Source organism: Sceloporus undulatus, chromosome 1 (genome assembly GCF_019175285.1).
Source record: "Sceloporus undulatus isolate JIND9_A2432 ecotype Alabama chromosome 1, SceUnd_v1.1, whole genome shotgun sequence".
Lineage (NCBI taxonomy): Eukaryota > Metazoa > Chordata > Lepidosauria > Squamata > Phrynosomatidae > Sceloporus > Sceloporus undulatus.
This window is the reverse complement of record NC_056522.1, coordinates 111,345,571-111,362,886: the sequence shown is the minus strand read 5'-3', so window position 1 is coordinate 111,362,886 and position 17,316 is coordinate 111,345,571. Positions and strand designations below refer to the sequence as shown.

Here is a 17,316-nt window from a genome sequence, read left to right as displayed (position 1 = left end):
GATTCTTCTGAGGCTGAGAGAGTGTGACTTTTCCCAGGGCTGAGCTGGGAATCGAACCCTGGTCTCCGGGAGTTGTAGTCCAACACGCAAAACCACCCTTTGGCAGCGACGGAAGCCGAGGATTTGGGGTCAGTTTTACCTCCATTGCCTTGGGAGCGAGGAAGAAACCAAGGAAGCAAAATACAAGGAACTCTGGGGGGAAGTGAGTGCCGATGAAGTCTGAGGAGAGTATTGAATTTTAGGAGACCCCATGCTATGGGATGAAGGGGGGGGTGTTATTCCGAAGCAGCTTCATTGTGCATAGGATTGCAGGTTCACCCTAGTTTTCGCCGGGCCTTGTAGGTCCTCTATTTAGTCCCGCGGTTCTGGTCATCATAGCTGGGGCGTCCCAGTTATCCCAGTTACTCCTGGGCTCTGGGCTCTTCCTCTGTCCGTTTACACAGGTTGCCTCCACGACTTCTCATTTCTCGCGCAGAATCGGACCCTCGGCCGACAAATGCTGTGACTGTGACACTTTTTAAGACCAAAAAACGAAAGTCTTTTTGCAGACTCTTGAACGTGTCTTTAGACATGAAGGGAGGGCAAAGGGAACGAATGCAATAAACAGCGGAAAAGAACGACGGAAACCATGGTTTTAAATTGGCGAGAGCACCTTTGAGACTAGCTGAAAGAAAGAAACTGGGGGCATGAGCTTTCCTCTAGACTTCCGTCTACTTCCTCAGATGTTTTAAAGGCAGGTTATCCACAAACCAATGCAGAAACACTTTCCAAACGATCGGGGTGTTATTTGGAGGTAATTCCTGTGAATCTCGAGGAGACTGCCTTCCCAATAAGCTTTGCCGCGATGTGAAAAAGAAACATCTCCTCTCGAAATAACAGAGGTTTTCCTCTGCGAGTAAAATGTATACTAGGAGATTAGCTCCCAGGTGGAAAGAGATCTTCCCAGCCCTTTTATTAAGAAACAAAAAAGTGGATCCCGACTTGCGCCGGACAAGTCTTTTTGGAAGCAACGCTGGAGGAACGATCCCGAATAAATACAAGGCGAGTTTCTCCTAGGAAAAACTTTTGAATGGTGGGGGGGGGGGGGATGCGGCCTTCCAGCTATAACCGGACTGGCTTCACATCCCTATTGCCACCAATAAACGTCAAAGCCTTCAACTCCCGCGGGTTTTAATGGCTCCGGATTGCCCGACACACTCTGGCCGACCTTAAAGGCTTGAGTTTTGTTCATTTCGGGCCCGTTTTGGGGACTCAAGAAGAGCTAAAAGACAGGGACAGGGACCTTTCCTACACTGGATTCCTTGGAAGTAACGTGAGAAGGGCTGCGATCCTTGGCTTCCTAAAAAATACTCCCGAGTAGAAAGAGAAAATACTTTTTAAGCTGACTTTCCCCCCCCAGCGCCTGTTAGGCTCCGTTGCTGTTTCTGAAAAGATACGCAGGATCAAAGTAACCAGGCTTGGTCCTCCTTTTTCAAGACCTGTCCTACATTTCCACCTTCCCAAAGGGTCTTCCATTCTGAGCATGACTGAGAAGCATGAAATTTATATTTCTATGATTGTTCTTTCATTTGGTAATGTCCTACAGTTTTTTCTCGAATGTCCTCCATTTTGGACATGACTGAGAGAAGCATGGATTTATATTTCTGTGAGTGTTCTTGGCTTTTATATGTTGCAATGCCCCCCTTTTTTCTTGAGTGTCTTCCGTTTTTAGCATGATTAAGAAGAGTTCATTTAATATTTATATGAGTTATTGGCTTTTATTTGGTCGTTCCTCCATTTTTCTTGAGTGTCCTCCCTCTTTAGCACGACTGAGAAGCGTGAATTTAATATTTATATGAATGCTCTTATCTTTTATTTGGTAATATCTAACAGTTTTCTTTGAATGTCCTCCATTTTGAGCATGACTGAGAAGCATGAAATTTATATTTCTATGAGTGTTCTTAGCTTTTATATGTTGCCATGCCCTGCGTTTTTCTTGAATGTCCTCCATTTCAAGCATGACTGAGAAGCATGACATTTGTATAAGTAGTCTTAGCTTTTATAAGTTGTAATGTCCTCCATTTTCCTCAAATGCCCTCCATTTTGAGCATGACCAAGAAGCATGGATTTACTATTTCTACGAGTGTTCTTAGCTTTTATATGTTGCAATGCCTTCCATTTTTCTTAAGTGTCCTCCACTTTGAGCATGACTAAGAAGCATGGATGTAATATTTCTATGAGTCTTTTTAGCTTTTCTTTGGTCATGGCCTCCAATTAACCTGAAAGGTCCTCCATTTTGCGGGGCCTTCTCCTCCTTTGGGACATCTCCTGGTCACTCTGGACAGGATGCTCTTGGTTATGATGGTCATGATCCGACTCCCTAGCTGCCCCCCCCCCGACTAACTATTCCCTCCTCCCTCAAAAAATAATAACCCTCTCCCCCTTGGCTTCCAAGGCAAGGGTTGCTTAAGCCCTCGGTCTCTATTTGGGTCGCGGTTTGAGTGCTGGGCTACTAGGACTCTGGAGGCCAGGGCTGGATTCTGGATTCTGGACTCTGGAGGCCAGGGCTCGGCCATGAAACCCACTGGGTGCCCTCGGCCAGCTCACACTCTCTCAGCCTCCTCAGGGGAAGGCAATGGCAAACCTCCCCTGAACAAATCTTGCCAAGAGAAGCCGCCATAAGTCGGAAACGACTTGAAGGCACACAACCAATAACAAAACCTTAAGCATCGACCCCGTGCTGGTTCTATTTGGGAATCAGTGCTAGTGGTTTGACTGGGGTTGACCTCCAAGTCAGTGTGCCATATATTTGCCAGGAGATTGGGGAGTCGCTCCATTTAATTTAGAGGAATTTCTGAGTTAACATTCTTAGGTGATATTTGTATCCCGTGTTTCCTTCCACTAGTTTAAGAGATTGTACTGTACATAGGGAGTTTAAGGGATTGTACTGTACATACATCTTACCCTAAGGTGTTAGGGTCGCCTTAGGGGTCTCCATAAATCGAAACGACTTGAAGGCACCCAACAACTGGCTGGTGCTGGAAAGACAGGCGCATCTTTTGCGCGGGAGATCGCTGGGGGGGGGGGGGGATTTGTCTGACTTTGGGGGTTTTCTGGGGGGGGGGGGGGCTGTTTGACTGCTGTTTTCCTGGGTCCCTGGGTGGGTCGGGGCCTCCTCCCCTCCGGCCGGGCTGGGCTGGAGATGGGATGTCAGATGTGATCTCTCTGCTTGGGTGGTAATCAGACCCCGCCGAGGAGGCCTCGCAAAGCAGCCTAACTTCTTTCAACAGCCTCTGATGGTAATTACAGTAATCGAAGCTGCCATATATCTTTAAGCAATTACCAGGCACACACACACACACACACAAAAGAAGAAAACCCCCAGGGCGCCCCGTCGAGGGATGATGGCCTAGCCGCTTTCCCAGCGCCGGCCCGAGCCCCGTTAGACTTCTGGGGCCTTGAAACAGGGGTCAGTCCGGGAGCCGGTGACCTCCCCAAATTCCTCCCCCATTTCTCTGTCTCTCAGCCCCACAGCCCTGGCTCCTGAGAGGGGCCCCACAGCCTTTGCTTCCTTTCCTCCCTCCCCAAAGCACTCCTCCAAACTCTAGCAAAAGTTTCAGAAGAGAGGAGCGAGGGAGGGAGGGAGCCAAAAGCAGAGGGGCAGAGGGCAGCATTGGGGGCAGGAGACGACGCTGGGGCCGCCGGAAGAGGGCAAGGAAACACACGCACACATACACACAGAATGTGAGATTGTGGTGGTGTGCCTCTCCTGCCTATGTTAAAGCCCACCCACTGCAACGCTGGAGAGTCCTCTGGCTACTTTGCTTTGGTCCAGTCATGTTAGTGTTGTTGGTTGTTGTATGCCTTATGGCGACCCTAAGGCAAATCCCATTGTGGGAGAAAGGAGGGATATACATCCTTGAAATAAATAAAATCAAAACCTTTTCATAGAGTTTTCTTGGCCCGTTTCTTCAGAGTGGGATTTGCCAGGGCCATCCTCTGAGGCTGAGAGAGAGAGACCTGCCCAAAAATGTCCTCCATTTTGAGCATGGCTGTGAAGCATGAGCATTTTGAGCGAGTGGGTTTCCATGGCCAAGGCGGGATTCGAACCCAAGTCTCCAGAGTCCAAGTCTCCAATCCTCAAACCACTACACCACAGTGGCTTTTTTGTTTTAGTAATAACAGTGGGCTAAACCCAATCGGTCTTCCAAACTGGAGTAGACCGATTGAAACAGCGGCGCTGGGGTTGTTTTAGCAAGTTTGCTTCGTTTGGGTAGTCAGTCTCTTATTTATTTCACTTCTACGCCACCTTTCTTCCCCCCAAAAAAGGAACCCAAGGCGCCTCACAAGTTCTCCTCGGGATTAATAATTCGGCTCACCTCCGTTATTTATGTCGCTGTAGTCTTGTGAAGGTGGGAAAGTGCCCGTGTTCTCCTGAAAGCTCAGGCTGTTGTGGCACCTACAGGGTGGGGTTTTATTTCGATTTCTTTAATTATTTAATTTATTTAATTTATTTTGGCCTCCTTCGTGGCCGAAATAAAAGCTACAGAAATGGAGAAAAATGTGAACATAATCTCTTTCCTCGGTGGGTTTCCGAAGGGAGCTGAACAAACAGGTGTCTTCAACAGGTGTTAGTTTCCTTGCCCTCCAAAGAGACAGGCGTTTTAGGAACTAGGATCAACAGGTAGGAACCGAGGCCATCCATATCAGTGTCTTTTCGGGGGGGGGGGACATTAAGGGTTAATGCGATCGGTATCAGAGATTCGATGGAGGTGTTATTTAGCATAAACAAAATTAAATGCAAAAGGTCGGGTATAAAAAGCGTTCAGTATAGGCAGGGTCTCGGTGAAATGAAAAACCGAACTGTCCCCGTTTGGCAAAACTGCATCCCTAATAAACGCTCCCATAAATGTATATTTTATGTTATACTTTCTGCCAGAATAAATGCCTTGTCTTTAATCGGAGATACTTCTTCCCAAGTCGCCTAACTCCAAAATACGTCTCCTCTAGAGCCCTTGGGGAGTCAGCCCTATTGAATTTCATGGGGGTTACTTCGTGGGGAAATCTTTGACCGGTTTTCCTCTCAAAATGGACACTTACTACAGGATAAAGGTTGCGTCCTCCTCTGCATGCGCATTTACCCCGGAGCATGATGCACTGAAAACAGGGAGAGACCTCTAGATAGGATTTCGCTGTAAATCCAGTGAAGGCAACTTCCAAACAAGTTTGTTCGTGGACTCACGAAAGAGTTTTGTTTTTGTAAAATATGTATTTGTATAAGTATCCCTTATTCAGTTCCAGGCTTGATCATAGATTTCGGGTTTTAATCAAATACCTATTTCAGATTATTTTTTTTCTTACACGTTTGTTGTTCAAAGGATTTGCCATTCTGTATTTTTAGAGAAAAAATGTACACGAATTAATGTACGTTTTCTTATTCTCTCCATGTGTCCTTTCCTTCCTCTGCTCTCCCTGCAAAGCAAGGACAGTAAATCCCTTCTTCATTACTCCGTTCTTGTTCCCCAATAAACGTTAAACCGGAGTGCCGGGTTAGAACAACCCCACCTTCTGCGCGTAATCTTAGATTGCGGGTGGATCTGTCTGGGGTCGAAAATGCCTTCCAAGATGATAATTTTGCTTTTAAAATTGCATGGGTAGATTTGATTTTCTGTCCTTCTGTGAGCCGCCTCCGGGAGAAAGGCGGCATATAAAATAAACAGACACAAACTTCAGTCCCTCAAAGGTTTGGAGCCCACAGCTGGGCTCCTGGGAATAGCTTGGTGTAGTGGTTTGAGTGTTGGACTATGACTCTAGAGACCAGGGTTCGAATCCCGGCTCAGCCATGGAAACCTACTGGGTGACCCTGGGCAAGTCACACTCTCTCAGCCTCAGAAGAAAGCAATGCCCCCCCCCCCCAAAAAAAACCACCTCTGGAGAAACTTGCCAAGAAAACTCCATGACAGGGTCGCTTTAGGGTCGCCATACGTCAGAAGCGACTTGAAGGCACACAACAACAACAACAAAAGGCCCACTCAAGCCATTGACATCCGAGGAGGCCTTCAGAGGCTCGCAAAGGCGCGGGGGATCAAAAAGCAGGGAAGCCAGATATCTTAATAAGCCCAAAGGAAGACAAGGCATCGCCAAATGGAGGATATTCAAGGGGAAAATGGAAAAAATGGAGGACATGGCCAAAGAAAAACTAAAAACGCTCCTAGAAATGTAAGCGCATGCTTCTTCGTCCTGCTCAAAACACTTTTGGAATCCCTCCTGGACAGAAGGCTGGAATGTAGGGCGCGTCCTGCAAAAAGAGGACATGTCTGGTCACATTATTCTGCAGGCATTGGCTAAGCAAAGAGGGGCCAGCCTTTGAAATCCTGAGGAGGGGGGTTCAAAGTGAGGAAAGGGGGAGTAGTGGCTATGGGGCGCATGGGGTGGATGATGGGGCTCTCTCTGCAGAGGGAGGAAGAAAAAGTCGGTCCCACGGGGTTTTTTGCAAGCCTGGGACTTGCATAACTTGGAAACCCCCCAGCTACCACTAACCACAAGAAGCCAGCCCTACATTTTGTCCGATTAGAAGAGTGTCCCCTTTGCTTTGCCTTTTCCCCCTTGTGGAGGGTGGAAACTTCTTGTAGTAGGCTGTTGGGGAGGAGGAGGGGGGAGAAGTCCTCCAAGGAGTGAGCTCTGAGTGTATGTGTTTGTATGTGTGTGTTTGTGAGTGTGTGTGTGTGAGAGAGAAGGGGGGATTTGGAGGGGGGCAAGTCGAGTGCTCTCCCCTGTGGCCATTGTGTGCAATCCGGATTCCCATGCTACTCTTTTTGACGGGTCACTGGTGACCCAATAGGCAGGTGGCAAGGAGGGCGTGTAATTACACCGCTCCAGAAGCCAAGCTTGGCTCTCGCCACTTCCAGGGAAAGACCGAGAGAGAAAGACAGAAAGACACAGAGAGAGGGGGAGAGAGATCGCCTTCTCGGCCTTTGCAGCCACCCACTACTCAGCCCCACCATCAGAAAAGAAAACACTCGGAGGAGGGGAAAACTTCCCTCTTTTCCCAGCCCCAGCATCTCTCCCCTCTCCCCGGATCCTCCTCAGAGCTTGTACCAGGGGCTGGGATTGTGGCTAGCGCTGTCCTCTCCCTCTGCTGGGGTCGCCCCTCCTCCCTCGCCCCCTAATCCCCCCATTCCTCCACTCCGGGCTGCACCCAGCAGCTGTCGAGTCCCATTTAGAGGAGAAGCTGCTGTGGGTCGTTGATTGGAAGCAGTCAAACCAGATTTCAATTTGGGTGGGTGGGTGGTTGGTTGGGGGGAATCATTAAGTTAACACTTTATCTAATGTCCCCATTGTCTCCCGGGGAAGCATTGTTTTGCAGTCGAGGGAGAAAGGAGGAGGGGGTGGAAGCCAGGTCTGAAAGCATCTCTCTTACTACTGGTGGCAAACATACACCCCCCAAATGGTCTCCAGAAGAATCTGTCCGGCTTTACTCAGTCCTTCCACTCCATAATGTGGGCGATTCCAGTTTCCTAAGGCTTCACTTCAGCCTTTGTTTAGGAAACAAAAATATGTCAACACCCAAAATATCCAAGCCAAGCTTGTTAGAGCCTGGCTTTAAATTAGTAGAGGACCAGAAACAGTGTCCTTGTCTCAGGATGCTTCTCTAAACTCCAAAACAGGCCACAGAAATAATCCAGCTGCCGTAATTGCCCTGGCTCAGTGCTAGGGAATCCTGGGAATAGTAGTTTATTGTGGCTAAATATCACCCAAAGCTATCACCCAGAATTCCCAGCACTGGGCCAAGCAGTTAAGCGATTACAGACCCAATTATTTCTGCAGTGTGGTTTGGACCTAAGAACTGAGACTGATTCAAAACAAATACAAGCAGCTTGCAGTTGAACAAAAGTTTACTAATGGCTTGAATCTACAGGTGTAGAGGCGAAATCCTAACTAAAGCTATTGAATAGTTTAGGTGAAAGAAGAAAACTTTATCTCACCATCTTTCCAAAAGAGAGTTGAGAGGAGGACAGAGCAAAAGAATCACTTTGTGCAGAGAAAACTTCCCAAAAGGGAGTGACCTGAAATGGTTCGTTTGCCAGTTTACAAAGGTATTTATTGCCCTGTGATCCAGTTGGAGTGAAGGGAAAGAGACAGCAGAATTTGCATGCAGGGAATCCTATTTATCGGAAGAGAGAAAGTGCTGAAATCTTCCCACACATTAGAGCCCCTCTCCTTCTCTTTCCCCAACTCCTCTTTTCGAGGCTGAAGGACTATTGAGAAGGAGGAGAGTCTAAAACCTTCTTGACAGCCCCCCTTTTCTTTCCTCCACTCTCTAGGGTCTCCGTTTAAAACAAGGGATACCTAAATGTTCAAGTCTTCCCCTCTTTTTGAAAACCATTATCTTCTTCTTGCCCAAGGCGGTGGCTTGGGTCCCTCACCTTGCAAGGCCACAGCCCCAGTCGCCCTTCCCCGGGAATCTGGACTTTTGGAGGAAGGGCCAGTTATTTTCCTACACTGGTTTTGTTCTGCCCTCCTCCGATGGTTTATTTGGGAGTAGACCAACGAAGTGTAGTGGGCTTGAGCCTTGGATTAGGACTCTGGAGACTTGGGTTCAAGTCCCCAGCCAGCCATGGAAACCTATTGGGTGATTTCTTGGGCAAGTTGCACACTTTGCACATCAAAGGAAGGCAATAGCAAACCCCTTTTCCTCCTGCAGTGAGACTCTAGCGTAGAACTGAGTTCAGTTCTGACCTCACTCACAAAATGAGTCTTGCATGTCATAGGTTCTCTCTAAATCAGAAAATACTTGGCAGCACACAACAAAAACACCTCCTTGAAGCCCAGTGAGTCCTACCTCTGAATGCCTCTCTGCGTGGCGGATTGGGCTCAAAACTCAATACTGAGCACACTTACCACGGAATAAACGGGGCTGGAAAGCCTGCATTCGAACTGGCCTCCTGCTTCAGTTCTGAATTCACTTGCTCCACAGTTGAGCGGCTAGGGTCTGTTGCCACACTGCAGAAATAATGCAGTTTGACACTACTTTAATTCCTCGGCTCTGTGCCATGGGATTCTGGGCTTTGTAGTTTTGCGAGATGTTTAGCCTTTCCTGTCAGAGAGGTCTGGTGCCTCACCAAACTGCAAATCCCAGAACCCCATAGCACTGGGCCATGGAAATTAAAGTGATGGTCAAGCTGCTTTGTTTTGCAGTGTGGATCTGAATCCAGAGGACAGGCCAGTTCTATTCATATCTACAAGAAGATAGTCTCCTTGAATTCGGATGGACTTGTTGTTGGGTTCCTTCAAATCGTTTCTGACTTATGCCAACCCTAAGGGGCTTTCTTGGCAAGTTTCTTCAGAGGGGAGTTGCCATTGCCATCCTCTGAGGCTGAGAGAGTGTGATTTGCCCAAGGTCACCCAGTGGGCTTCCATGGCCAATTTGAACCCTGGTCCCCAGAGTCATAGTCCAATGCTCAAACCACTACACCAGACTGGCATGACTCTCGAATGGACTTACTCCCAAGTAAGTGTGCCTAGGGTTAGCCCTATAGAAACACCTCAGTTGCAGTTTATAACCTTACAATCGCCTTCTGTGCTGGCATTTATTTTTTAAAGACCTAATATCAACACTAGCATGATATGCATCTGAGGAAGTAGACTTAAGTCTAGAAAGCTCATGCTGCCAACTTTTCTTTCAGTTAGTCTCAAAGGTGCTACAAGGTCTCTCTCTAAATACTGATTCTACAGACTAACACGGCTATATCTTTGAATTCTACCAATATCAACAAAACTTGCTTCCAAGACAGTGGTAGGATAACAGTTTCAGCAGACAACCTCAGTTCTGCTTAAATCCGGAGAATTTACTTTCACCCCAAGTACTTAGGATAGGGATCGGAAGGGGCTGCCCTAAATATGTTTGCTTAGAAGTAAAGCGGCAGTGAAAGCAAAAAAACAGTGAACGCAAAGCTGCTTGTTTCAAAGGAAGCATAGGAGCCCTTGGGCAAGTCACACTTTCTCAGCCTCAGGGGAAGGCAATGGCAACCCTCCTCTGAGTAAATCTTGCCCAAACCCCCCATGATAGGTTCGCCATAAGGTCGTCCTGCCTAAAGTGTCTAGGATCCGTCTGACCCCAACCTAAGGCGTTCAGAGCCATTAAAGTGAATTATTAGTATTAGGCTGGCCAGGGAAATCCTCTCCGTAGTTGTAGTTTAAGTGAACTTTCACAGCTATGAGGACATGCAGCTGTTTTATGAAGGAAGCGTAAATTACACCCTGATCCTAAAAACACTTATTTCAGATGACATCCTTCCACACTTTTGTTCAGGGTAGAAATGTTTCTAAAATGTTAGAAGCTATAACAAGACGAAAACGATGGCCAGATATTCCAAACTTGTCTTATTGTTGTTGTTGTTGTTGTTGTTGTTGTTGTTATGCTTTATTTATATAGCACTGTAGATTTACACAGCACTGTACATACAAACAATAAAATAAATAAAGTAAACCTGCAGCCCATGGCATAAAGTCTAAGAAGTTTAGTCTTCAGGAAGGCTAATCGAGATGTATCAATAGCAGCAATAAATATAGCATTGATTTCTTACCAAAATTCCTGATCAATGAGTAATTAAAGTTCTTGCGACACCTTTTTCAAGTGCCTTTACAACAGTTGAAAATGTACAAAACAAGCAAACAAAATTTGTAAACAGCGTAAACTAAATGCAGTTGCTAGTGCCAAACAGACTGGAAGCAGTGAAGACGGAGTAAATCAACACTTATGTAAATCCTATTGGTTCAGTGGGTCGACTTTTCTCTGGAACTTGCGAATGGATAACCTAAAACTACTCTCTTCCTTGTCTCTCCCAAACGGTGCTAAGGGAATCCTAGGGTGCATCCGCACTGTAGAAATAATGCGGCTTGACACCACTTTAACTGCTTGGGTGCCATCCTACAGAACCCTGGGATCTGCTGTCTTGTGAGGTGCCAGTATTGTGGCAGACAAAGCTAAACTCTCACAAAACTACAAATCCCAGGATTCCATAGGCTGGAGCTAGGGCACTTAAACTGGTTTTAAACTGCGCTATCTCTACAATCCAGATGCACCAGCAGGAAAGGTGCTAAAAATTGGAGGAGGAGGTATAAATAGAACTAGAAAGATGTTAACTATAGTAAGTCAAAGATATAGCCTGTCTGAAGAATCAGTCTGTAGAGAGATCTTGTAGCCCCTTTGAGACTAATTGAAAGAAAGAAGTTGGCAGCATGAGGCTTCCTAGACTTAATAATAATAATAATAACAATAATAATAATAATAATAATAATAATAATTTTTATTTGTATTTTCCCGCCTCTCCCTGCGGATCGAGGTGGGATTACATCAACAAATTAAGACAGTACAGATATAAAATGCAATCAATAAAACACTGATTTAAATATACTTTTAAATGCATCTGAGGAAATAGACATAAGTCTAGGAAAGCTCAGGTTGCCAACTTCTTTCTTTCAGTTAGTCTCAAAGGGGCTACAAGATCTCTCTAGATATAGTAGGTCAGTAAGTAAGTACTCAGTGGGTCTACATTCAGTATGCAAATGGCATCTTTGAGATTGGCATAGCAAAAGATGTTGTAACATAGCTTTCCTAGATTGGGTCTGCTTCCTCAGATGCACAACTAGTTTAGCACTCAAAGGTACTTACTGTTTGTTTGCAGAAAAGCAAACCTCTGTTGGACTCGAGCGACCCTACTATGCTTTGACTAGCTTAGAAGTCACTTAGAGTAAGTGACTAGTAAACTAGTCAGAGCGTAGTAGGGCGGAACATGCGCGGGAGATAAGAGTCCAGTAGAGGTTTGTCTTTCTGGCGGATATCAGGTTTGGGCTCTTGCTAGAGACTTATCTGGAGCAAGGAAGGACCTTTGGTTTCTGTTTCCTAGTAAGCTCCTTGGTTTAAGGAATTTGGGGGGATGAAGGGACTCAAACTTTGTGCAGCCGGGTGAAGGAAGATGAAGGAGGGAGTTGTGGTCCAGAGGAGCCTTGTTTCGGCCCGTCGGGCACAAAGGCTCACACACACCGCTGCTCTTTCCTTGGCAGACAAGTGCACCACCATCACTTTAAAAAAGATGGTTTGGGTTGTCCTTTCGTGAGAACTTGACAACTGCGACTTGCTGCTTGAAGAGGCTGCCTCACTAGACCTCATGGCAGGACTGGCCTGAGGGTGCTGCAGTTTGGGGAGGTGACTATTTTGGATGGGGACTTCTGCGACTTATAGCCCATAAAAGTATTCTCCCCTTCCCCAAACTCTTGGGCATAGTGGTCTCTTCGCCGGAGTAGCAATACTTGTTGGTGTTGTTGTATGCCTTCAAATCTGGACAAATCTTGCCGAGAAAACCCCGCCATGGGTTCGCCTTAAGGTCGCCATAATAAGTCGGAAACAATGTAGGTTTACCGGAGCAGACTCATTGCGTTCAGTTGGGCTCGGAAGCACAATCCTTGATATGCAAAGGGATCTTGTAGCACCTTTGAGAAAGAAATGGACTGAAATCTCAAAGATGCTACAAGATCCCTTTGCATACTGATTTTCCAGACTAACATGGCTATGTCTTTGAAATAAATGAACTGAAATCTCAAAGTCTTCAGCCTACCTCAGATGCACAACTAGTTTCCCACAGATAGTTTCAAAGGTGCTACAAGATCCCTTTGCATAATGAACTCAGTGAGGTTTGACTCTGAGTAAACATCAGGCTATCAATGCAGTTGGGGTGCTTAAGCCTTGTGGCTGAACTAGATTTGGGGAGAGGAAGGCTCAAATCCTCAGTTAGGCTTGAAGTTCACTGGATGAATTTTGGACGAGCCTCTATCTTTCAGCCTAGCCTACTTCCTAGGGTTGTTGTGAGTACTGGATAATGTGGAGGAGGAGGAGGAAGAGTAAACTATGTACAGGAAACACAGGATGCAAATGTCACCTAAGAATGCTAACTCTAAAATTCCCCTAAATTAAATGGAGCTACTTCCTAGTCTGCTAGCAAACTTGGGCACACTTACTTGGAAGTCAACCCCAGTAAAACCATTAGCATGGATTTCCAAATAGACCAGCACTGAGTTGATACTTAAGATTTGCTGTTGTTGTGTGCCTTCAAGTTGTTTCACACTTATGGCGGTCCTGTCACAGGGTTCTCTTGGCAAGATTTGTTCAGAGGAGGTTTGTCATTGCCTTCCTTTGAGGCTGAGAGCATGTGACTTGCCCAAGGTGACTTGCCCAGTGGGTTTCCATGGTTGAGCTGGGATTCGAACCCTGGTCTCCCGAGTCCTAGTAATCCAACACTCAAACCATTATGCCACTCTGGCTCTTGATGCTTAAGGTACCAACTTCTTTAAAGAAATAGTAAATAATAAAGAAATAATAAATTTGCTCCTGTACTTTCAGCTACAGTTTCTGTTGTTATTCCTGCAACATTTTTGGGCGTCTTGAAGATGCAGGCCTTACGTTCAAAAGTAACGATCCGTGTAGTGCGGTGAAAGTTGGTAATTTACCCTGGTAAATTTCCTGCTGGCAAGGTATCAGACAGACATTGGAGGTCACCACAAAGCATAGATCAGAAAAATTATTTTGGGATGACTTCTTGTGAGCCTTCAAGTAGTTTCTGAGTCTTATGGTGACCCTAAGACAAACCTGTTGGCAAGTTTTATTCAGAAAGGGTTTGCTTTTGCCTTTCTCTGAGGCTGAGACAGGCTTGGATAAGGTCACCCAAAGAGTTTCCATGGCTGAACGAGGATTTGAAACCTGATTTCTAGACTCCTAGTCCAACATTCAAACCACTAGACCACTCTGGCTCTCATTTCGGGACTACACTCATCCCTCCACTTTCACTGGGGTTAGGGGCACAGGATCCCCATGAATGTGGAAAAACCAAAAATACCCAAGAAAACACCTCTCTAGCAATCTCTAGGTCCTCCAGTGCAACTCTGTGGTCTACATCTGCCAGACATTGACCACAGAATTGCGCTGGAGGAGCCACAAATGCCTAGTGGAGTATTCTCTCTAGGAATCTCTAGGTTCTTCAGTGCGACTTTTGGTTAAAGTTGACCATACAGTTGTGCTGGAGGACCTAGATATTCCTACAGAGAATATACTAATAAAATCTGTGAATAATCAAATCACAAAAGTTGGGGATCCCAATCCTGGTTTTCCAGTGTCCTGGTGTCCAACTCTCAAACCACTACACCAACCTGGCTCTTTTGAAGAAATGTATTTACCCTCTTTCCTCATTCTCATTCTCTCCCCTACCTTTACTTTTAGGCCGGATTTTGGACATCCCATGTAAAGTGTGTGGGGATCGTAGCTCTGGCAAGCACTATGGGGTTTACGCCTGTGATGGATGCTCAGGGTTTTTCAAACGAAGCATCAGAAGAAACAGGACTTATGTCTGCAAATCTGGAAACCAGGTACTGGTTACAACAACATAATCTAATGTATGCATGTGTTGTGTGCCTTCAAGTTATTTCTGATTTGTGGTCACCCTATAATGGGGTTTTCTTGGCAAGATTTGTTCAGAGAAGATTTGGCTTTGCCTTCCTGTGAGGCTGAGAGCATGCAACTTACTCTAGGTTACTATTGGACTACTCTGTCTCTCCTCCCCATCACTACTCCATCTGAGATATACTTGGTTTATTGCTCCATTTTCCATTATCCTCAACCCTGCCCTATCCTGTGTATACAACAACCCTGTGAAATAGGTTTGGCTAGACAACAATAAATTATACCACAAGTGCCTGACATTTTTGTATCTCAGTGTGTTCATCCTTGGACAATATATTTGCTATCTATGTGGTTATAGGATGGATTCATAGTAACATATCTAATGTTGGTTAATAGGCTGTGATAAAACATTTATCCTTACACACACATGCATATGTATAGATAAGTTGGCTCCTCACCTTCAAAGCACCAGGATTTCAAAGCATGCATAGTCAAGGGCTGCTCTGAAACCATAATCCATCTAGGATGAACTGTAAAGGGAAAGATCCCACACATTTTTATTATGCAGGTGAGAGGGAAATTCCTCACTTGTCCAAGCCAGATTCCTCTCCAAAGCCTTTGCATCTGATCGAATCACATTCAGGCTTCTTCAGATCCTACTTATTTCAAAGCAGTTTAGTGTGAAAGAGGTGAGTGTAGAATTTCAGCCTCACTTGTGAATAAATATGGCAAGGCCTGCATTGCAACCTTAAATGCATTTTTAAATAAATACTGTAATCATTGACTTCTAAGTAAACCTCCAATATTTATTAATTCACTGAGCTCAATAATAGGAGTTTGAGCCTTCCACTGAAATCAATGCAATTTAATGTTCTTAACTTTTGATGGTTCCAGACTGTCATTTCATTTGGACCCCAGGTGCTAGGAACCTGGAGATTGCAAGGGTCTCATGAACAACCTCTCCCACTCACTGGCATCCACATTTGTTTATACTTGGATTAGATTGAATATGAAAGTCCCACTGATTTCATGGGAAGTTGTTACATCTCCATAAGTGTGTGTGGATATACAGCAGTTAAGCAATGGGGGAGTTAATTTCAGACAGATATCAAGGAGAATTAGGAAAAAATGTGGGTAAGACTGAGGGTTGCAAGGGAAAAGAAAATCCTTCTATTTCAGAGGTGAGAATTGTATGACCTGGGGGGAAAATGTTGTTGGGCTTCAAGATAGACAACTGCATCTAGGGGTGTACAGTAGTTGCCTAATTTGAAACAGATCTGACCTATCTACATCTTCTTTGGGGCCCAAAACAGCCTTTTTGCAAAATTGTTAAGTCACCATCCAATCACTTCGCAAAGAAAGGCCCTAGGTCGTTCTCCAGCTGCCCACCACGTCTTGTGTCTCCATGCCTCTTCTTGAAGTGTGAGTTGGAGGAGCCTGAACAAAAAAATTAAGAGGTGAAACTTAGTGCACCATTCATGGCCATTGTCATTGCAGGATAGAAATGCTACTTTATTGGAAGTTGCTTCCAGAATCCCCCACCTGACAGGAAGAGGCAGTCCCAAGAAGTATCTTTTCCATGTTCTGGTGGTAGGCATAAAGCACAGAGTGGGTTCCTGCCACCTGTCTCCCCCCACCCACCTCAAAGTGCCCTGAATCTCAGCCATCCAGAAATGTGATTATTCTTCTTTGTCCAGAGGGCAAGGCGGGAAGGTTGTGGGGACTGAGAGAAGCACCCAGCAGAGGGCAGCCAAGCAGCCAAGCAGCTGAGGGCTAGACTGGATCTGTAGGGAAAGAGGGAGGTAAGGCTGCTGGTTTCCAAAACAGCTAAGGAACTGTTGGAGAAACAGTGTGCGCCAACCCCAGACTTAAAACCTTTGCCCTCAGAACTTGGAAATGTTACTGTTGGGGACTACAACTCCCAGAATCTTCTAGGCAGCACAGCCAGATGTTAGGTGAATGTTCTCCGAAAACAGGAAGCTTTTCTCCAGTGCTGACCTACCAGCTTCCTGTGCTTTTGTAAATCACAGCCTTTAAGTCTCATCCCAACCCTCTAAGAAGCAGGGACAGGTTTTGGACTGTGCACTGCCAGGAACCCATCTTCTTGCTTCCCAAGCCTTATATCCAGCCTTTTGTATCATATCTCCCAGGACAAGCAGCCCAGGAAAGAGTGACTCAGTGGGCCTCTGTGGGGCTACCAGAGTGTCCTGCAGGGCTTGACTTTGCTTGTAAGGCCAAGCACAACAGAAGAGACTGCCCAGCTGCTTGGGGAGAAGGGGATGGTGCCCACTGTGGAGGCATGTCTGGGCACTGCATGGCATCATGATGCCAGCCAAGGAAATTCTTCTGCTATTTTCAACTATCACAGTGCCATGCAGTGCCCAGACATGCCTCCACAGTGGGCACCACCCCCTTCACCACAAGCAGCTGGACAGTCTCTCCTGTCTCATTCCTCCCAACAAGATTCTTCTGATTTTTCTTGTGATGCCTAGTTCCTCTGCCCTATTTTAGACCACTCTTGGCTGCTCCCTAACCAATTTTTCAGACCTGCTGCAAAAGGTGCAACTTAATACTCCTGGTTTTATTGATTACTCCATATTTTCTTCATAATAAGGAAAACCTTTAATTTCAAAAGCAGTAGACAGCTCTATACTACTTACTGGGGTTTGGGGGAGGCAGGGAAGAGGGACTGTTGCCTTTATTCTGCATTTGTTGGCTTCTGAAATGCATGCTACCCATGACAAAATCCACTCTTATAGCCCTCAAGCTCCAGGAATCTTCCTGATCTTGCTTTTTCATTCTGTCTACACATATTTTCTTTCTCACCACCTCCACCACCTCCCTTGCATGCTGAATAGCAGCTGTAGCAATGCCCTCTTGTGTAC

General features: G+C 45.9%; 1 protein-coding gene across 1 annotated transcript in view; it reads left to right on the top strand.

The window, feature by feature from the left end:
• The window catches only part of NR2E1 (nuclear receptor subfamily 2 group E member 1), a 46,224-nt gene that overhangs the window by 2,216 nt on the left and 26,692 nt on the right, over window positions 1-17,316 (top strand). Inside the window, exon 2 of the mRNA XM_042444239.1 lies at window positions 14,252-14,397. Coding sequence (XP_042300173.1) covers window positions 14,252-14,397 — 146 coding nt within the window. The remainder of the gene's footprint in view (window positions 1-14,251; window positions 14,398-17,316) is intronic.